This window comes from Herpailurus yagouaroundi, unplaced genomic scaffold, assembly GCF_014898765.1.
Source record: "Herpailurus yagouaroundi ecotype Mexico unplaced genomic scaffold, PumYag 161, whole genome shotgun sequence".
Taxonomy (NCBI): domain Eukaryota; kingdom Metazoa; phylum Chordata; class Mammalia; order Carnivora; family Felidae; genus Herpailurus; species Herpailurus yagouaroundi.
This window is the reverse complement of record NW_024412402.1, coordinates 10,413,970-10,436,057: the sequence shown is the minus strand read 5'-3', so window position 1 is coordinate 10,436,057 and position 22,088 is coordinate 10,413,970. Positions and strand designations below refer to the sequence as shown.

At 45.5% G+C, this 22,088-nt stretch overlaps 1 protein-coding gene across 1 annotated transcript in view; it reads left to right on the top strand.

Annotated features, from left to right (window-relative positions):
- The first annotated feature begins 16,313 nt into the window (after positions 1-16,313).
- MPZL2 (myelin protein zero like 2) overlaps positions 16,314-22,088 on the top strand; it is an 11,457-nt gene continuing 5,682 nt past the window's right edge. Inside the window, exons 1-4 of the mRNA XM_040483178.1 lie at positions 16,314-16,724; positions 17,694-17,860; positions 18,144-18,354; positions 20,843-20,990. Of these exons, the coding sequence (XP_040339112.1) occupies positions 16,667-16,724; positions 17,694-17,860; positions 18,144-18,354; positions 20,843-20,990 (584 nt within the window). The 5' untranslated portion in view covers positions 16,314-16,666. The remainder of the gene's footprint in view (positions 16,725-17,693; positions 17,861-18,143; positions 18,355-20,842; positions 20,991-22,088) is intronic.

The window sequence follows — 22,088 nt, the reverse complement described above, 5'->3', positions numbered from 1 at the left end:
AAATTTTTTTTCAACGTTTATTTATTTTTGGGACAGAGAGAGACAGAGCATGAACGGGGGAGGGGCAGAGAGAGAGGGAGACACAGAATCGGAAACAGGCTCCAGGCTCTGAGCCATCAGCCCAGAGCCCGACGCGGGGCTCGAACTCCCGGACGGCGAGATCGTGACCTGGCTGAAGTCGGACGCTTAACCGACTGTGCCACCCAGGCGCCCCTTTAATCTTTATTTTTGAGAGAGAGAGAGCATGAGCAGGGGAGGGGCAGTGAGAGAGGGAGACAGAGAATCTAAAGCAGGCACCAGGCTCTGAGCTGACGGCACAGAGCCTGACGTGGGGCTTGAACTCACGCACAGTGAGATCATGGCCTGAACCGAAGTCGGAGTCTTAAACGACTGAGCCACCCAGGCGCCCCTTTAAAAAAAATTTTTTTTTTAAAAAGTTCTTATTTTGGGTGTTGTATGGAAACCAATTTGACAATAAACTTCATATATTGAAAAAAAAAGTTCTTATTTATTTATTTTTGAGAGAGAGACAGAAAAAAGCAGGGCGGGGGGACAGAGAAAGAATTCCAAGCAGGCTCTGCACTGTGGGCACAGAGCCTGATGCGGGCCTTGAACTCACAAACTGGGAGATCACGACCTGAGCCAAAACCAAGAGTTAGACGCTTAACTAACTGAACCACCCAGGTTCCTTGGGACCTGCAATTCTTCATCTCATGGTCGTGAGTTCGAGGCCCACATTGGGCATAGAGTTTATTTTTTTTTAATTTTTTGAAAAATGTTTATTTTTGAGTGAAAAAGTGCAAGTGGGGGAGGGACAGAAAGAGGGGGGACAGAGGATCTGAAGCAGGCTTTATGCTGATGGCAGCGGGACCCACGTGGGGCTCAAACTCACGAGAAGGGAAATCATGACCTAAGTTGGACCCTCAACCAACTGATCCACCCAGGTACTCCATAGAGATTATTTAAAAAAAAAAAAAAAAAAAAAAAGATGAAAGTAAGAAAGAATTTAGCATGTCAGATCTCTTCTTCAGTGGTTCTGTTGCTAAATTACATTTTCCTTCACGAGTTTTTGCTTCTCAAGATAAAAGAGAGAATCATAAATATAAATTTTAAAATTTTAGCTAATTTGGAATTTCTTCGTACTAGTACTATGGTTGAATTCTGTTTGGCTGTATAAGCAAATTACTACAAATCATTCATATGAGAATACCAAAGAGGGGAGCCTGGGTGGCTCAGTCAGTTGGGCGTCCGACTTCGGCTCAGGTCATGATCTCACGGTTGGTAGGTTCAATCCCCTCGTTGGGCTCTGCGCTGACAGCTGAGAGCCTGGAGCCTGCTTCAGATTCTGTGTCTCCCTCTCTCTCTGTCCCTCCCCCACTTGTACTCTGTCCCTTGAAAATAAATAAATGTTAAAAAAAAATTAAAAAAAAAAAAAAGAATACCAAAGAAACAAACTAGGGAAAAAACTCAAAATTGTAGGAGCTTCTTTTTTTTAAGGTATTCTTTTTTTTTTTTTAAGTTTATTTATTTATTTTGAGAGAGACAGAGACAGCGCAAGTCAGGGAGAGGCACATAGAGACGGAGACAGAATCCCAAGCAGGCTCTGCACCGTCAGCACAGAGCCCCGTGCAGGGTTCGAACTCATGAAACCGTGAGATCACGACCTGAGCCCAAACCAAGAGTTGGATACTTAACTGACTGAACCACCCAGGCACCAGGTAGTGGCTTTTTGGTGAAAGAGCCACCTGACCTTAGTTTTGCCAGGAAGAAAGAATTTTTACTCAAAACTTAGGCTTTCACCATTATCCTTAAAAGAACTCACTTCTGCTAAGCCAAGATCAGTTTACTCACTCACTAATGTTTACAGAACACCTACTCTGTGTTAAAGTACTGTGTTTGATCAGTGAGCTGGGGCACTTCTTTTCAAGAGGCTGGTAAATTTTTAATGACCGAGTGTTTCAGTGAACGATTACAAATATTTTATGAGAATGTCACATCTGGCTTACGGTTTGGAATTCTCTTTGTTACGGTGTACCTTCATTAAAATGTAAGGTCATTGGTGTAGAGACTTTTTTTTATTTTATTTATTTATTTATTTATTTTAAAAAATTTTTTTTTTAACGTTTATTTATTTTTGAGAGAGAGAGAGAGACAGAGCATGAATGGGGAAGGGTCAGAGAGAGAGGGAGACACAGAATCCGAAACAGGCTCCAGGCTCTGAGCTGTCAGCACAGAGCCCGACGCGGGTCTCAAACTCACGGACCGTGGGATCGTGACCTGAGCCGAAGTCGGCCGCTTAACCGACTGAGCCACCCAGGCGCCCCGTAGAGACTTTTTTTTAAAGAAATGTTTATTTTGAGAGAGAGCGAGAGAGAGAGAGCAGGCAGAGGGGCAGAGAGAGAGAGGGAGAAAGAGCATTCCAAGCAGGCTCCTTGCCATCAATCTGGAGCTCGACTTGAGCTGAGATCAAGAGTCAGATGCTTAACTGACTGAGCCACCCAGGAGCCCCTCAGCGTAAAAAGTTAAATTAAAACACATATTGAGAGGGGCACCTGAGTGGCTCCGTCGGTTAAGGGTCCAACTCTTTTTTTTTTTTTTTTAAATTTTTTTTTCAACGTTTATTTATTTTTGGGACAGAGAGAGACAGAGCATGAACGGGGGAGGGGCAGAGAGAGAGGGAGACACAGAATGGGAAACAGGCTCCAGGCTCTGAGCCATCAGCCCAGAGCCCGACGCGGGGCTCAAACTCACGGACCGCGAGATCGTGACCTGGCTGAAGTCGGACGCTTAACCGACTGCGCCACCTAGGCGCCCCGAGTCCAACTCTTGATCTGAGGGTTGTGAGTTCAAGCCCTGCATTGGGCTCTATGCCAGGCATGGAGCCTACTTCAAACAAACAACATAGTAAAGATAATTAAACAAAACGATGTGACAGTATGAGGCCTGCCTTTCTCACGGCAACAAGTGGCTGGAGCTGGGGAACAGATGCGTCTGCGAATGGGCATGTGTTCTTTCTTGTTCGCCACAGTCCCCACTCACGCCTTATCGTCTCATCCTTGGCGAGCTTCGCTCATTTGTTGCCTTGCCTACACCTGGGTCTGGGTCAACGCATGGCTTCCCCACTTTGTTCGGGTGTGTGCTCTTTCGAGGTTGAATTTCCTCAATCCAGTTCATTCTGGAGATTCTTCCCAGATTTTGGCATTAGCGTGATCCATTTGCCTAAGTTGCCACTGCACACCGTTGTACTGTTGCTGGGTGGGGCCCTGTGACGATTTGCTCGCTGGATGCCATTTAAAACCAGAATCCCACCGTCGGGGCGCCTGGGTGGCTCAGTCGGTTAGGCGTCCGATTGCGGCTCAGGTCACGATCTCGCGGTCCGCGAGTTCGAGCCCCGCGTCCGGCTCTGGGCTGATGGCTCAGAGCCTGGAGTCTGCTTCCGATTCTGCGTCTCCCTCTCTCTCTGCCCCTCCCCCACTCACGCTCTGTCTCTCTGTGTCTCAGAAATAAATAAACATGAAAAAAAAAATAAATAAAATAAAAACCCTGAGAAGTACTGTGGCTATAAACGAAACAAACAAAACCGCTTAATTTTGTTTCACCTAGTGTTTCCCCTTGCGCATAGAATTTTCTTTTCATTCAGTACCTACCAACACCCGGAGGAGTGGTGTTTGTCTGAATGATCATTGAGGGCATCTTAGTGGTTGTGACAGAGCTCCATGATGCCTCGCCGTTCTAAGAGTTGGACTCCTGATCTTGCGCTCTCTTCCTGACTCCTGTATCCGTCTTTCCTCTTGCTTGGTTGCGGATGCCGTGCTTCTCTGGCCTGCGATACCGATACCGTCTTAAACCTAGTGTGTCTGCAACCCCCCTGTCCCCTCCCCCCCTGCTTTAGCAAGCAGACACTTGCTAAAAGTAGTGAAGAATGAGAGGCGGGGTTACGGTATATCCAGGGCCCAGGGCAGAACACTGCTGAGGTTGCGGCCAGGGGAGAACAGACCTGCTGATTCAGATTTCAAGTCAGCACTTGCTGCACGTTTCTCTGGGAAGCCTCCGCTTGCAGTCATGCTGTAAACAGGCTAATTGCAAGTTCAGCTTTCTCCCAAGAAGGTTAGGTCTGTTTTCAAAGATATAAGTGCGCTGTCTCAGTGATGTTTATGGAGCCAAATATTTGCAGGTGTTGGAAAAAGGGAAGCTTTTTCCCCACTCTGCCTGGCAGAGTGTGGCTCATGTGGAGACTCCGTCTTTTAATTAACCAGCAGATTATTCTCCACCCTTTTAATGTTAGAATTCGGCGGGTGCTTGAGGCAAACACTTTTGATGACCTATGCTTAAATCCTTAAGTGGATGTAAAATGTCTATTACGTTTAGAAAAAGTCAAGTCTTCTTAGCATTACTTACAAGTAAGTCCTTATTGCCTTTCTCTTTTATGCATGTTTAAAATTTCCATTATGGGGGCACCTGGCTGGCTCAGTCAGTGGCACACTCTTCATCTCAGGGTTGTGAGTTCGAGCTCCATGCTGGGTGTAGCGCTGGGTGTAGAGATTGCTAAAAAATAGAATAGAATAGAATAGAATAGAATAGAATAGAATAGAACTTCCATTACTTATTAGAATTTCCTCTTACATTATCTGAATTTAACTGAGAACCCTTGTAATACAATGCAGACAAAAGGATCCCACCTTCCAAAGCTCCTTTCCTGCTGTCCTGCTCTTACATCCTAAACTTGCTTTGTAGAAGAGGGACCACAGGGTTTGGAATTAAAGCCCAGCTACACCGTCTCCCAGCTATGTGATCTTGGGCAAGGTACTAAATCTTCCAGACTCATTTTCTCATCCGTGAAATGGGCATATTAACAAATTACTTTCTAAGGTTGCGGTGAGATGTAAAGATATGAAAAGTTATGTAACAAACGATGGTTATTATAACTGTGCTCCAGCATTATTGATGCTGAACTTGAAGTTCCTATACAGGCCGTGCTGTCTTAAAACTAATGACAAGACCTTGGCCCAGAGGGCCCTGCCCTTTTGTCAAGTGGATGCCAGGGATGTTTAACCTTTTCGGAGCTGGCTTCCCCAGTGCTCCCAGGTAGGGTTTGTCCCTAGTCCTGTGCTAATGCTGTACCCAGCATGTACTTTACCATTGCCTATCACCCCATAGAGTGACTGCTTGTTAAAAGCCTGATCACTCCTTGAGAGCTAAGATATTATCTTTTCTTTAACCTTGGAATTCCAGAGGACAGCATTGGACTCCTGTCATTGCCCAAAACTCTTTATTTTTCAGGGCACCTGGGTGGCTCAGTTGGTTAAGCATCCGACTTCGGCTCAGGTCATGATCGCACAGTTTGTGAGTTCGAGCCCCGCTTCGGGCTCTGTGCTGACAGCTCAGAGCCTGGAGCCTGCTTCCGATTCTGTGTCTCCCTTTCTCTCTGCCCCTCCCATGCTCACGCTCTGTCTCTCTCTCAAAAGTAAATAAACATTAAAAAAAATAATTAAAAAAACTATTAATTATTTAATTAAAAACTGTTTAATTAATATTTAATTAAAAAAATATTGGGGCGCCTGGGTGGCGCAGTCGGTTAAGCGTCCGACTTCAGCCAGGTCACGATCTCGCGGTCCGTGAGTTCGAGCCCCGCGTCAGGCTCTGGGCTGATGGCTCAGAGCCTGGAGCCTGTTTCCGACTCTGTGTCTCCCTCTCTCTCTGCCCCTCCCCCGTTCATGCTCTGTCTCTCTCTGTCCCAAAAATAAATAAAAAATGTTGAAAAAAAAATTAAAAAAAAAAATCAATGAGTAATAGGGTACGGGAGGACCAAAATTATGATATTTTGGCATAATCCAAACCTCATTATAGACACAATTTCTAAGTATTTTCCCATCAAATCTTTTCTTTTAGGAGAGACACTGAGAAGAGGATGCCTAATGTTTGCTTCGTTTACTTTTGCTTCAAAAGTCTTCCAAGGGCATCTGGGTGGCTCTGCCAGTTCAGCGTCTGACTCTTGGTTTTGGCTCAGGTCATGGTCTCATTGTTCATTGAGTTGGAGCTCTGCGTTGGGCTCTGTGCTGACAGTGCAGAGCCTGCTCGGGATTCTCTCTCTGTCTCTCTCTCAATAAATAAACTTAAAAGGATAAGCATAAAAAAACAAAAGTCTTAGAGAACGGTAGAGGTGGTAATGGTGTGGAGGGAAGGGAGGCCACTACATGTCAAAGAGTGGCCTGTCTTTACGGCCGAGGTTGACTGTAGACATGTTTGGTAAATTCTAACGAGGAAGGGAGATTAGTATCATAGAGAGACTTCCAGTTGGCTCTGGAGAGGGCTTGGGGGTTAAGCCTGGCTCTGGATTCTGGTCACATCATTGGATAGGAAACCCTGGGTGTGTACCTGACCTCTGAGTCTCAGACTTGGGCGAATTCCCTCTCTCGTTCCTGTCACCACCCGTGGCAGACCTCCTCCTCTGTCTTTCAGACATCTGCTCCCCCATCTCCTGTCTCATTCTGGAACTTTCTTTCCTATGAAGTGCATAAAGGAGAAGCTACCAGGGGAGAACTCCCTCAGGAGGGGAGAGAACTTTATAAACACACACACACAGACAAAATCTCCTTCAGCTTGTGTTCCCGACCCTTTTCCCTTCAGAGTGAGCCTGATCTGTGCCCATCCCGGGGTTCCCCTTATCTAGGTTGACCATGTAAATTATTTTCCAAACTGTAACACCGACATCGGAGTGTGAAAGGGGCACTATTAATCATTATGGCAGGACAACAGCTATAAATCAGGATGCTCTTGGGCACCCTGAACATCCTTTTTGTTGTTGTTAACGTTTTATTTATTTAAAAAAATTTTTTTTAACGTTTATTTATTTTTGAGACAGAGAGAGACAGAGCATGAATGGGGGAGGGTCAGAGAGAGAGGGAGACACAGAATCTGAAACAGGCTCCAGGCTCTGAGCTGTCAGCACAGAGCCCGATGCGGGGCTCGAACTCACGGACCGTGAGATCGTGACCCGAGCCGAAGTCGGACGCTTAACCGACTGAGCCACCCAGGCGCCCCCGTTTTATTTATTTTTGAGGGGGAGGAGGGGCAGAGAGCGGGAGACACAGAACCTGAAGCAGGCTCCAGGCTCCAAGCTGTCCACATAGAGCCTGACATGGGGCTCGAACTCACGGAATGCAAGATCATGACCTGAAGTCAGAGGCTCAACCGACTGAGCCACCCAGGCGCCCCTTGAGTGATCTATTTAATACACAAATCTGATCAGGTCACTTTTTAAGTTTTCAATGTCTCTCTACTATCTTCAAGATAAAGTCCAAACACCGTAACTCTTATCAAGAGCTGTTAGGGTCTGGCTTCTGATTAGATTTTCAGCCTCACCTCTGGTTAATCATTCTTCTTCTTCTTCTTTTTTTTTTTAACGTTTATTTATTTTTGAGACAGAGAGAGACAGAGCATGAACAGGGGAGGGCCAGAGAGAGAGGGAGACAAAGAATCTGAAACAGGCTCCAGGCTCTGAGCTGTCAGCACAGAGCCCGATGAGGGGCTCGAACTCACAGACCTCGAGATCATGACCTGAGCCGAAGTCGGACGCCCAACTGACTGAGCCACCCAGGCGCCCCAATCATTCTTCTTTTTTACCCTTTTCTCTCTATCTACCATAGGGCTCAATAGGTACTAGAATGAATGTATCTCTTTGAGTCTCAATTTCCTCTATAAAATCTCACAATTACGGAGATCAGAAATAATATACGTAACATGTCTACCGCAGAACTTGGTACGCAGTAGGCACTTAAAAAAAAAAAAAGATTTTAGGGGCGCCTGGGTGGCTCGGTAGGTTAAGCAGCCGACTTCGGCTCAGGTCATGATCTCACGGTCTGTGAGTTCGAGCCCCGCGTCGGGCTCTGTGCTGACAACTCAGAGCCTGGAGCCTGTTTCAGATTCTGTGTCTCCCTCTCTCTGACCCTGCCCCATTCATGCTCTGTCTCTCCCTGTCTAAACAACAAAAAAAAAAACGTTAAAAAAAAAATTAAAAAAAAAAGATTTTATTCGGGGGCACCTGGGTGGCTCAGTCAGTTGGGCGTCCAACTTCGGCTCAGGTCGTGATCTTACGGTTCGTGGGTTCGGGCCCCACATCGGGCTCTGGGTTGACAGCTCAGAGCCTGGACCCTGTTTCGGATTCTGTCCCCCTCTGTCTCTCTGAACCTCCCCCCTCACACTGTGTCTCTCTATCTCTTGAAAATAAATAAATGTTTTTTAAAAAAGATTTAACTTTTTAAAATTTTTTTACTGTTTATTTTTGAGAGAGACAGAGAGAGACAGAGCATGAGTGGGCGGAGGGCAGAGAGAGAGGGAGATACAGAATACGAAGCAGGCTCCAGTCTCTGAGCTGTCGGCACAGAGCCCAACGCAGGCCCTGAACCCACAAACTGTGAGACCATGATGTGAGCCACAGTTGGACCCCCAACCAACTGAGCCACCCAGGTGCCCCAAAATACTTTATTTTTAAGTAATCTCTATACCCAACGTGGGGCTCAAACTCACAACCCTAAGATCAAGAGTGCCACTGCCTGAGCCAGTCCGGCACCCCAAGTAGGCGCTTGATAAATGGAAATGTTTTTTTAATGGTAATTTTTATCTGTTAAAAACTACCCGTGTTCTAAGGAATGATGTCTCTACCAGAATAGTATAAAATTGGGGCGCCTGGGTGGCGCAGTCGGTTAAGCGTCCGACTTCAGCCAGGTCACGATCTCGCGGTCCGTGAGTTTGAGCCCGCGTCGGGCTCTGGGCTGATGGCTCAGAGCCCGGAGCCTGTTTTGGATTCTGTGTCTCCCTCTCTCTGCCCCTCTCCCGTTCATGCTGTCTCTCTCTGTCCCAAAAATAAATAAACGTTGAAAAAAAAATTAAAAAAAAAAAGAATAGTATAAAATTATGAATCTCCAACACTTTATAAACATTTACTTAATATGAAGGAAACTTGGCGAAAGAGGGAATAAATTTTGCCAACATCTTATTATGAAAATTTTCAAACACGCAGAGAAGTTGGGAGAATCTTACAGTGAATATCTGTATACCCCACCTAGGTTCTTTGAGCAACATTTTACTATACATTTTATCACACATCCGCTCATTTCTTGTCCACCCTTTACCCATCCATCCAGCAATGCATCTTAGTTTTCTGGTGCATTTTATTTTATTATTATTATTATTATTATTATTATTATTATTTTAGAGACAGAGAGAGAGAGAGAGAGCACATGCAGACAGGGGAGAGAGGCAGGGGGAAAGAGAGAATCTCAAGCAGGTTCCATGCTCAGCGTGGAGCCTGACACAGGGCTCAATATCATGACCCTGGGATCATGACTTGCACCAAAACCGAGATCCAGACGCTCAACCGACTGAGCCACCCAGGTGCCTCTGATGCATTTAAAAATGAAATTGCAGACATCAGGACACAGCCCCCTACGCACTTCAGCATTAATGAGAGTCCGATATTTATCATTCTTTTTTAAAAAAATATTAAAATAAAATTTTCATACGATGAAACACACAAAACATTCAATGTGTACCTTTCAAAGAGGTTTTTCAGGGGTGCCTGGCTGGCTCAGTCATCAGAGCATGTGACTCTTGATCTCAGGGTTGTGGGTTCAAGATCCACGTTGGGTGTGGAGATTACTTAAATAAATTAAAAAAAAAATTTTTTTTTAACTCAAAGATTTTTTTCAAAAGCACAAGCCTGTGTAACCCAAATTGCTATCAAGATGGAGAACATTAATATCCTCTAGAAATTTCCCTCATGTCCCTCCTGTCGACTCCTGTCCTCACTTTCTCAAGGGCAAACACTGTCAGGACTTTTTCCAGCAAAGATTAGTTTTGCCTGTAATAGAACGTCATATAAATCGAACCAAAGAGTACATACTGCTTTACATCTGACTAATTTTGTTCAACATAGTATTTTTAATTTAAAAAAAAAAATTTTTTTTTTCAACGTTTATTTATTTTTGGGACAGAGAGAGACAGAGCATGAACGGGGGAGGGGCAGAGAGAGAGGGAGACACAGAATCTGAAACAGGCTCCAGGCTCCAAGCCATCAGCCCAGAGCCCGACGCGGGGCTCAAACTCACGGACCGCGAGATCGTGACCTGGCTGAAGTCGGACGCTTAACCGACTGCGCCACCCAGGCGCCCCTCAACATAGTATTTTTGAGATGCCCTCATGTGGCTGAACATATCAGAAGTTTGCTCCTATTTTTTTGCCGAGTAGTATCCCATTGGACGAGTATTCTACAAAGTACCCATTTTTCTGCTGATGGACTGCTGGGCTGTTTCCATCTTGGGAGTATTATGACTAAAACTTCTACAAATATTCTCATACAAGTCTTTTTGTGGATATATAACTTCATTTCTCTTGGATAAATACCTAGGAGTGGAAATGCTGAGGTGGTTAGCTTTATATGATTATTAAATTTTTTTTTAATTAATTAATTTATTTATTAAAAAAAAATTTTTTTTTCAACGTTTATTTATTTTTGGGACAGAGAGAGACAGAGCATGAACGGGCGAGGGGCAGAGAGAGAGGGAGACACAGAATCGGAAACAGGCCCCAGACTCCGAGCCATCAGCCCAGAGCCCGACGCGGGGCTCGAACTCACGGACCGCGAGATCGTGACCTGGCTGAAGTCGGACGCTTAACCGACTGCGCCACCCAGGCGCCCCTAAAATTTTTTTTTAATGTTCATTTTTGAGAGGGAGAAACAGAGTATGAGCAGGGGCAGGGGAGGGGCAGAGACAGAGGGAGAGACACAGAACTCGAAGTGGGGTCCGGGCTCCATGCTGTCCGTGCACAGCCCGACATGGGGCTTGAACTCATGAACTGTGAGATCATGACCAGAGCCAAAGTCAGATGCTTAACTGACTGAGCCACCTAGGCACCCTGAAACATGACCTTGTAAGAAACTCTCAGACTTTTTCCCAAAGTGGTCATGGGAGCACTTTTCAAAACCTTAACTAAGTACAATCACAACCAACCAAACTTACTGAGTGTTTTCTATGGGCACCAAGCACAGAGCTGTATTTAAATGCAGTGTTTTATCTGATTCTTACACCAAGCCTGTGGGGCAGATATTACTATTCTCATTTTACATAAGGGACTATTGAGGCACAGAGAATTAAATAACTACCCAGGTCTCCTCACAGCTAGCGAGTGGCCAAGGGTGGATTTGGATCAAAGCAAAGCAGGTGAGATTCCAGCCCCTGCCTCCTGCCTCCTAGTATATAGCAGCCAAAAAAAAAAAAAAAAAAAAAAAAAAAAAAAGAAAGAAAGAAAAAAGAAGTTGCTGTGTTTTCTCTCAGGAAATGAATTAATTTCCTAAGAATGAAAATTGGTCATGGTAACCAGAAGATCCTATCTTCATCAGTAAGAAGGATATATATATATATATAATATATATATATAATATATATATATTTATATTTATATATATTTATATATATTTATATTTTTTAGTAAGCAGGATATAAATGTAAATTCTCACCCATTATTTCGATGTAGTACCTTTGGTGAACAGGGAGGTTCTTCAGTTATCTTGCAAGACACCCATCTCTCCAGCCCTGTGCAAATCCGTCTAGCTGCTCTTTAGAGTAAGGGAAGGGTTAAACTTCAGAGTCTCTTCTCTGGGCCAGTTAATAAGAGCCTGATCCCCTCCTCTATAATTAAGAAAGGAGCCCCGGGCTTTACTGGGGAGGTATACAAGCCACAGTGAGGAGGGAGATTTGAGAGCCAGAGAGCATGGTTTTTCTAAGCTTTTAGAGCTCAGTCTCAGATCCAGACTTGCTTTGGAGTATCTCCAGGGAAGGCAAGGCCAGGAGGACCAAAGTGAACACACCTCCTCTTTTGGACTAAGAGCTCAACTCTCATCTAGGACTCTGACATTCTGACCTCCCTCTCTCATCTGTGAAAAGCTCACCAGAAGTTTAAAAAAAGAAGAGAAAAGAAAAGAAAAGAAAAGGAAAGGAAAAGAAAGGAGCTATAGAGGGGCACTGTTGTTGGGAGGGGTGGCTGGGAGTCCCTGAGTCATGTGAAAATGGGTATGAAGTTTGTACTTTTCAAATTCTGGCCAGGGGACCTCTGAGAAAGCTGTTTGAGTATGTGGTGGTTGAGGTTCCAAGGCTTTCCCTCATCATGATTATTATTTTTTAACGTTTATTTTTGAGAGGAGAGGGGAGCCAGCATGCAGGGGAGGGGCAGAGAGACAGGGAGAGAGAGAAACCCATATTGTCAGCGCAGAGCCCAGCGCAGGTCTCGATCCCACAGACTGTGAGATCAGGACCTGAGCCAGAATCAAGAGTCAGACACTTAACTAACTGAACCACCCAGGCGTCCCTCCCTCATTACTTTTTTTTGGTCCGGTAAATACCAAAGTCATTCCACTCTTTTTGGATCACGTATCAGCCACTTCCAAATGGTGTATTTGTCAGGATCAAGTCCATACTCCTTAAAATGCAGAATGAGGACCCTCAACATCTGGACCCAGCCTCTCTCTCCAGTCTCCTGGCCAGCCACCCCTCCCCATGCACTGGGTTGAGAAATCATTTGTAGGTCCCTGTGGGGACTACATTTCCGCCCCCCCCCGCCCCATTTATTTCAAAGGAGCGGCTTTGTTTCTCCTCTCTCTCTCTAATTCCTATTTGTCCTCTAAGGACACATCGCAAAAGTCACAAATATGGTAATTATTTGTTAACATAAGACTCCACCTCCCAATCTTCTTTGGACTCTGATTCCCCCCACCCCCACCCCAGGCAGAAATATCTTATTCTACTTTATATGGCTCGCCCAGCATATAACAAAAATTAAATAAAATCTTTCCTAATAAGAAAACATATGGGGAGAAACTTTTGAGTAAACAGACCTTTATCTGAACCAGCCGAAGAGCGAGATCATTTGTTTCCCTTGCTTTGAACGCTAATTTCATCTTGTGGTGAAAAAGACATTTTGCCTTGAATGTTAAGATGACAATTTTTACAAATTTCAATACAAGCCAGTTGTCCCTTATGTCTTTTGGGCCCCCGCTGTGAGTTTCCCACTGGCCAGTGGGTTTCTAGGTATCCATTAATGGGGTGCCTGGGTGGCTCAGTCGGTTAGGCGTCCAGCTCTTGGTTGCGGTTCAGGTCGTGATCTCATAGTTTGTGGGTTCGAGCCCTACCTCGGGCTCTGTGCTGACAGCGCAGAGCCTGCTTGGGATTCTCTCTCTCCCTCTCTCTCTACCCTCCTCCACTTGTGCTATCTCTGTCTCTCTCCAACTAAATAAATAAACTTAAAAAATTTTTAAAAATATTTTTGAGGGGTGCCTGGGTGTCTCAGTGGCACTTTGGCTTGGGTCATGAGCTCACGGTTCATGAGTGCGAACCCCACTTCGGGCTCTGTGCTGACAGTGTGAGCCTGCTTGAGGTTCTCTCTCTTTCTCCCTCTCTCTCTGCCCCTTCCCTACTCTCACTCTCTCTCAAAATAAATAAACTTTAAAAAAAAAGGAATATTTAAAAGGAAATGTGTAGGGGGTGGGGACAGATGAAGTGCTTCGAAAACTAGAGTATGCCATCAATTTTAATGATAATCAGGATTTTTCTCTGGAACAGTTTAGGGACAAAAGTGATAGCTCTGAAACTTCATTTTTTCGTTTTAATCTCCACCTTCTTCCTTTTCTCTTGTTCGCCGAGACACTAAATGCACCAGAGGCCTTATCTAGATGCCTCCGGTTTTGATCAAAGTCCTGCCTACCGCCACCTCTCCTGACAACAGGCAGTTTGTTCAGTGCGGCCTGCCCTGATTCCTCTCCTGCTGCTTTTCTCTGTGTCCTTGAGCTCTCTGGTAACTCTACCTCTCACCAAATTTTGCAATTTGTTCTAGACTTCAAGACCTCAGGCTCTACTTCCCTTTCCTTTAGAGCTGCATTTCTCCGCAAGCGGAAGGCTAACAAAGCGGCTAAGTTTCTCTAACTCCTTTTCTTTGGGGCTCTTGGAGCTGAACTCTGCAGACCTACGTGCCGGAGAGCCTCTATTTTATCCTACCACCATTTAAAAAAAAATTTTTTTTTTAACGTTTATTTATTTTTGAGAGAGAAACAGAGCATGAGCAGGGGACGGGCAGAGAGAGGTAGACACAGAAGCTGAAGCAGGTTCCAGGCTCTGAGCTGTCAACACAGAGCCTGACGCGGGGCTCGAACTCACAAACCATGAGATCATGACCTGAGCCGAAGTCGGATGCTCAACTGACGGAGCCACCCAGGCACCCCAATCCTATCACCATTTTGAAGATTCCCCCAGCATTCTGATTTTAGGTTCATCTCTGGTCTAGAAGCCGACATAGGAGCCACTCGATTTTCAGGAACACTCATCACAATAAAATACTCATGTTAGGAAACACTTCATTTTGGGTAGCCCCTGGGTTTCTCAGTTCTTTCTCTTTTTTTTTTTTTTTTTAATTTTTTTATTTAAAAAAATGTTTATTTAGGGGCGCCTTAGTTGGTTAAGTGTCCGGCTTCTGCTCAGGTCATGATCTCAGAGTTCATGGGTTCAAGTTCTGCATCGGGCTCTGTGCTGACAGCTCGGAGCCTGAAGCCTGCTTTGGATTCTGTGTCTCCCTCTCTCTCTCCCTCCCCTGGTCACACTTTGTCTCTCTCTGTCTCTGAAAAATAAATAAACGTTAAAAAATTGAAAACTGTTTATTTATTATTATTTATTGAAAGAGAGAGGACATGGGCATGGGAGAGGGGCAGAGAGAGAGGAAGAGAGAATCCCAAGCAGCCTCCACACTCAGTACAGAGCCTATCATGGGGCTTGATCTCAAGAGATCATCAAGAAATCAAGAGATGGCTGCTTAACTGACTGAGCCACCCAGGCGCCCCCAACAACTGCGTTTTTTTTTTTACTTTTTTTTTTTTTTTTTTTGCCTCATGATCATGACATCTTTCTCCTGCTGCTTTGCTTTTCTTTTTGGCTTTTCTTTTTCACTTCTGCAATCTGCCTCTCCCTCGGTGGAATTTTCTCTTTTCCTCCCTCTTTATGAAGTTTTCTCTTTTTTCTCTTTCCTAGTCAGCCTGCCCCTTCCTTCCTTTTCTGGCAACTTCTCTGTTTCAGGGTTTAACTAGACGTTATGAATCACTCCAGTTTCTAGGTTGCTAATCCAGGGAATCCGGGCAATTTGTTTCTGTTCAGGGTTGGACTCCTGTCAAGCTTGCTTCTTAACTTCATGTGGAATCTTCCTTCTCTTCTGCTGTTTCGCCATGCTGCTTCATTAATCTGTAACAATTACCCACCCTCTTTCCAGACAAAGAGGCACCTTTACTCATTTAAATTCCTCAGCTCTTCAGATTTCAGACAGATGGCTGCCCTCAAAATGGCAGGTGAAATCTGAGGCACAAAAATGTTATTTTTCTTTCAAAGATTATTTATTTATTTTGAGAGAGAGACAGAGAGAGAGAGAGGGAGAGAGAGAATCCCAAGCAGGCTCCATGCCCAGCGCCGAGCCCCACGCGGGGCTCGATCTCACAACCACAAGATCACAACCTGATCTGGTATAAAGTCGGAGGCTTAACTGACTGAGCCACCCAGGCTCTGCCAAAAAAGTTATTATGGAAATCTTTTCTGCGAGAGTGCTCTGGGTCTGCTGGTCCACGTCGTGTATAATCTTGCAGAAAGAGCATTAGACTTGAGAGTCAGAAAAGTTTTGATGTTCCTACCTATTGGCTGTGCAAATTTGGGAAAATCACTTACCTTTCCTGGGCTCTCTGGAAAAATGGGAACACTTCATGGGAGTATTGTGGAGATGAAGAAAGAAGCAGAAAAGTACCTGCAAACTGGACCGAGATGGTAAGTGAGCAGGGACGATGTTCTGCTTCTTTAAATTCTTCCAAGTGAAGGGGTCATTAAAACACTGACATTTGTTTGGTCAGTTTCTCTCCCCGCCCGCCCCGCCCCCCCTCCCCAGGTCTCAGGGAAAGCTACAAGCTGGAAAAGGTGCAGAGATCCTTGTGGTAACATTTGGCCCAAATGTCTACGCTGTAGGACTTTTTGTCTGGAGAGGGTCTTAAGGAATTCTGATTGGAGTTCTGTGAATCCAGTCCAGGCCAAAGCGGCCCCAGGGAGGTGCTTTGGGAAGGGCAATCACTGCAAGGTGGTTGCAACAGTTCACTTCCCAGGCGAGCAGGAAGCCTGATTAGAAAAAACCTTGTGTGTGTGTGTGTGTGTGTGTGTGTGTGTGTGTGTGTGTGTGTGTGTGTGTGTGTTTGGCGCACGCCAAACCCAAAGCAGCGTGGGATGTTTCAGGCTGGCACCACCTCCTCTGGGTGTCTCTGAGGCCATCCAGAGGCCAGAGCCCAGGCCGATTAACTGCAAAGTCAAGAGAGGACCACAGAGTTTGGAACTGTGTGCGGACCGCTTGCAGCGCAGAGGGCGGGAGGGAGGAAAGGGAGGAGGGCTTAGGGAGCTGAGGCCCCACCTTTCATTCCAGCAAAGTGCACCGGCGGAGCAGGGATGAGTCACAGGCACTGGAGCTCAGGTTCCCATAGGTGAGGGACTGGCTCTTCTCTCTGGGAAAACGAGGTGCCAGTTCTTACTGGAGCGGCCTTGGCAGGGTGTTGGAGCCCTCGGTCTGCCCGGTCTGGTCTCTGGGGCCAGGGCTGGGTTCCCTCATGTATGGCAAGAGCACTTCGAGTGCTGGGCTGCTTCTCCTTGGTGTGCAGCTCACAGGTAAGGGCTGCGGGGAGGGGTGGGGGTGGGGGGGGGTCCCTCGCCATTTCCTCCTTCACGGCCGACCCTGTAAGGTGGTCACAAGAGTGTTGCTTGGAAGCCTGAGCCACGGTTGCCGTTCACTTTAGGTGTTGACTTTGCTGAAACCGAAGTTGGTGGGTTGTTTTTGGAGAACTGATTTTGGACAAACAGGTTTAGGTGTGTTTGGGCTGCTAGTGATTCAGGCACAGAGAGGGCTTTCTAATCTCAGGTTACAAACCATTTTTTTTTCCTTTTTTTTTTTTTTTTTTGTGGCTACTCTCAACCTCCCACTGCAGGCAGGATCAGGCGCTTGGATTTCTGTGCGTCTTGTCTGGGACTCTCAGCAGCCCTGGGAAAGCTGAGAAACTAAAGGAGAGAGACCCATGGTGATTTTGAAACTGCCCCAATATGCACATTCTAAATGTAAATATCCTGGTTAAAAAAAAAGCACCACGTGGTGTAAAGGTTCCAGGGGTGCAGACAAACAGAAGCTGTCCGGGCTTAATTAATTTCAATTTCTGCAGAAGATTGGGGACAGTATGAAATCAAGGACCCTTTCTGGACAACTTGCCTTCTAGGGGACCATTATACACACAATACATAATGCTTCATCTGAATACATGTCTAATCCATGCTACGATTAGTTTTTATTTTTGTTTGTGCTTTCAATTGTATCTGCCGACGTTTGTAGTTGGTTCCAACAGTGTGGGAGCGGGGACCGTGAGGCTAGGGTATCGCACTGTGGAGAAAGTTGAGAGCACCGAGAAGGCTCGCCATGTGGTATTCTGAGTCACGGTTGCACGTAAGTGGGAGCATGCAGGCTCAGGATGGAGTAAGTGTGAGAGCCGGGACATTGACTTCATTACAAGACTCACTCAGACATTTATTTTGGCCGTGTCGGCAGAAATTCTCTTAATCTGCATCTTCCTTTCTCCTTTTCTCTGGTAGCCCTTTGGCCTATAGCAGCTGTGGAAATTTACACCTCCCAAGTGCTGGAGGCTGTCAACGGGACAGATGTTCGGTTAAAATGCACTTTCTCCAGCTTTGCCCCCGTGGGTGATGCGCTAACAGTGACCTGGAACTTCCGTCCTCGAGATGGGGGCCCCGAGCAGTTTGTAAGTAGATTATTGTCATAGGCCCGGGGACCCCTGGTTGGGGAGACAAGCCGGTCCATTTCTCCTTGCCCTGCCTGTGTTTTTTTCTCAGCAATAAGCACAGGGTAAAGCTGAGACACGATTCTTGGCAGAGAATGACTGGCAGAGTTGAGAGGTCCATCAAGGGTAAAGCAAGAGGTTCTTGGAAGAGAGCTGCATGTGGGGCAGTGAGGCTGGCTCCCCTCTCTCAGCCTCCGTGCCCTGGCGCTGAATAATAAGACTTTTGGCCGCTTCTGCCTTGTAGGTATTCTACTACCATGTGGATCCCTTCAAACCCATGAGTGGGCGTTTCAAGGATCGGGTGGTCTGGGACGGGAACCCTGAGCGGTACGACGTCTCCATCATCCTCTGGAAGCTGCAGTTTGACGACAATGGGACATACACCTGCCAAGTGAAGAACCCACCTGACGTTGATGGGCTGATAGGGGAGATTCGGCTGAGCGTCGTGCACACTGGTAGGTCACACAGGGGAAAAGGGTTTTGGGAAGCTTGAGAGCTTGTAGAAAGGAGAGGGGTGGTCTTTTGTGACGGCTGAAAGAGTAGCGAGAAGGGCTAGCCCTTCGGGTCTGGAATCTACAGAGGGAGACTGAAGAGTCCTGGGGTAAAAAGAGAAAGGCTTTGTTTGTCTGTGGAAAGAAACAGAAAGTTAAGCAAGTGGACTGCGGAATCTGTTACAGAAGTGGCATTGAGATTGTAAAAGGGAGAGGAAGCAGTTCTCTGATAAAAGGCTAACAATAGATCTGTTCATTCACTCATTTATTCACAGGATACTTACTGAGTACCTACTCTGTGTCAGACACTGTCCTGTGCTTGGCCTGTACTATCTCACTTAATCCTTACACCCTAGGCTGCGGATGCCAGTGATGGTGGTGATCATTTATTGAGTGCCTCCCATGTGTCAGGGGCTTTGCATATGTTATTTAATCTTTATATATCACATCAGTTTCTTGGGCTCTTAATGCCCCACATTTTACTAATGAGGAAGTTGAGGTTCATAGAGGTTAAGTCCTTTGTCTGAATTCATGGAGCTGAGGGAATGGAATCATTTGGAACTCAAACCCAAGCATCTTTGACTCCAAAACTGTACTCTAGACTAATGCATTGTGGTGCTTGCAATCTTATAAAGGAAAACCTGGAGCACTGGGTGTTGTAGGGAAGCCAATTTGACAATAAATTATATTAAAAAAATAAAATGAAATAAAAAGAAGGGAAAAAAATAAAAAGGAAAACCCGGAAGCTGTGCAGATAAGACCATAAAACTTAGGAGTTGTAAATCTGGGCTTGAATCACTGCTATCATTTACCAGTTGGCAATAAATCTTTTTTTCCTTTCCTTACAGTGAGAATAATCTAGCGAGGCTTATGGTGAAGGAAAAATGAGACAATGAATGTAAAAATTCCCCAAACTCTGAATTGCACCAAAAAAACTTTTTTTTTTTGCACTGAAAATTATAATAACTACCATACAGTGAGTGTTTATTATGTGTGGGCACAGCGTGGAACCAATTGATACGACTGTCTTTTTCTAAATAAGAATTCAATAAATGAATATTGTTGTCTCTGATACATTGAGGAAACTGAGGCTCAAAGAAGTTAATTACCCCAAATCACATAGCTAGTAAATTGTAGAGCTGGTATTTTCACCCAGCTGTCTCTGGCGGGTGCTCTTAACTAACACATGATATTACTACCTGTAGAGTAGTAGGATTTCCTCCTTTAATTCCTAGTATCATCCTTCAGGGCTCCATCAGTAGGGCTGCGTGACCTTGGAGAAGTCAGTTGAGTACCAAAAGACGTTTCTGAATTCATCTGCGTGTAACCTGCAAGAGCAGGTTGGACAAGAACACATGTTCTTAAATGTATTGTGGTCACTACCCTGAGAACCTAAGGAAAGTCATGGCTCTGCTTCCCACAAAAACGTACACATACACACACTATGACACAGAGTTTGTGGGCTTGTGGCCCGGCTCTCTTCCCTTCCTCTTTCACAGACTCCGGGCTGGGAACTTCTGGGCTAGACGTTTTCTAAAGTCCTTCCTGGCTCTGAGGGTTTATTGAAGTTTTAGTCAGAAATCAGGGCACCTGGGTGGCTCAGTGGGTTTACGTGTCTGCCTTCAGCTCAGGTCATGATCTCACGGTTTGTGAGTTCGAGCCCCGCGTCTGGGTCCGTGCTGACAGCTCAGAGCCTGGGGCCTGCTTCGGATTCTGTGTCTCCCTTTCTCTCTGCCCCTCCCCTGCTTGCACTCTGTCTCTGTCTCAAAAATAAATAAACATTAAAAAAAATTAAACTAAAAGGCAGGAGACCCAGACTTCACAGATTCTGCCTGGTGTTAGGGACCTTTCCCACTGGGTTCCGTCTTGCATCATTTTATCTACTGGACTATAGTTACAGATTTACTTGCCTATCTTCCCAGTGGGTATGAGTTCCTTGAAGGTAACGTCTTTTTTGGCTTTGTATTTCCGTTGCAATGTCGGAACATAGTAGGCCCTTAATAAATCTGGATAAATGACCGGATGAATGCCAGAGGTGAGAGGGAATCTAGGAGAAACAGTTTGGACGCTGGGTTTGGCTAGGTCAGCAATAACCTTACCCTACTGGGTGGTTTACTGGCTCCGTGGTTCTCAGAATCTTAGCATCAGAATCACCTGGAGGACAGGTTAAAACAGATTGCTGGGCCCCACCTACAATTCAGGAGGTTGAGGTGGCCCTGATGATTTGCATTTCAAAGTTCTGCAGAGTGCTGCTATTACTTCTGGGACCATAGTTTGAGAACCACGAGAGCAAGCTTCATAGCTTCCTTACTGCTGCTAGAGTTCACAAGGTCGTATGGTAGGAGAAAGGAAGATTCCATTTAATGCTGAAACTACATCCCTCTTATATCGTTAGGTTTCATCATATTCTTTCTCTTTTGAGAATCATGACATCCTCTTTTTGTCCTTACAGTACGCTTCTCTGAGATCTACTTCCTGGCTCTGGCCATTGGCTCTGCCTGTGCCCTGATGGTCATAATAGTAATCGTGGTGGTCCTCGTCCAGCATTTCCGGAAAAAGCGATGGGCCGAAAGAGCTCATAAAGTGGTGGAGATAAAATCGTAAGGCTGGGCAGTTCTGGGCAGTCTTCTTCTAACACTCTTCTATCGTGACTTTTGGTATTTTACACTTGGGCAAAATGATTGTTGAACAGATGTTTTTCCCTCCGAGTAAATCTTATAAAAGAATTCAGATTCACAGGATGGAGAAAGTAGGGTGTGATCTGGTAACTTTACAAAAGCTTTCTTAATTGTATAGAAGATTTCATTAGAGGCTTTCTTTATTATGGAGGACTTGATATTGTCAAAATCTGCTTATGTGAAGCTTTTCTAGGATATTCCTTACTTAAAAAAAAATTTTTTTTAACCTTTATTCATTTTTGAGAGACAGAGCACAAGCAAGGGAGGGGCAGAGGGAGAGGGAGACACAGAATCTGAAGCAGGCTCCAGGCTCTGAGCTGTCAGCACAGAGCCTGACGCGGGGCTCAAACCCACAGACTGTGAGATCATGAGCAGAGCTGAAGTCAGACGCTTAACCGACTGAGCCGCCCAGGCGCCTCTGCTATTCCTTCCTTTTTTTTTTTATTTAAAAAATTTTTTTTCAACGTTTATTTATTTTTGGGACAGAGAGAGACAGAGCATGAATGGGGGAGGGGCAGAGAGAGGGAGACACAGAATCGGAAACAGGCTCCAGGCTCTGAGCCATCAACCCAGAGCCTGACGCGGGGCTCGAACTCACAGACCGCGAGATCGTGACCTGGCTGAAGTCGGACGCTTAACCGACTGCGCCACCCAGGCGCCCCTATTCCTTACTTTTTAATGTAAAGTGTATATTTGTAAAATCTGCTGGGCAGGCAGCAGGGGCATCGTGAGTCAGTGCCTAGGAGAGTCAGCCATGCTGATATAAGGTGCTCAAAAAATATATATTTTTTGAGATGAAATTTACCTATCATAAAAATTTGTCTTTTTAATGTTCACCAAGTTACATAACCATCACCACTAATTCCCAGAATTTTCATCACCCCCGAAGGAACTTCATACGTTTTAGCCATCACTATTTATTTTCCACTTCCACCTGCCCCTGACAACTACTGATCTGCTTTCTGTCTCCATGGATTTGCCTGTTGTTCGAAGGCAAGGAGAACGTAAAGTGGGGGGGGG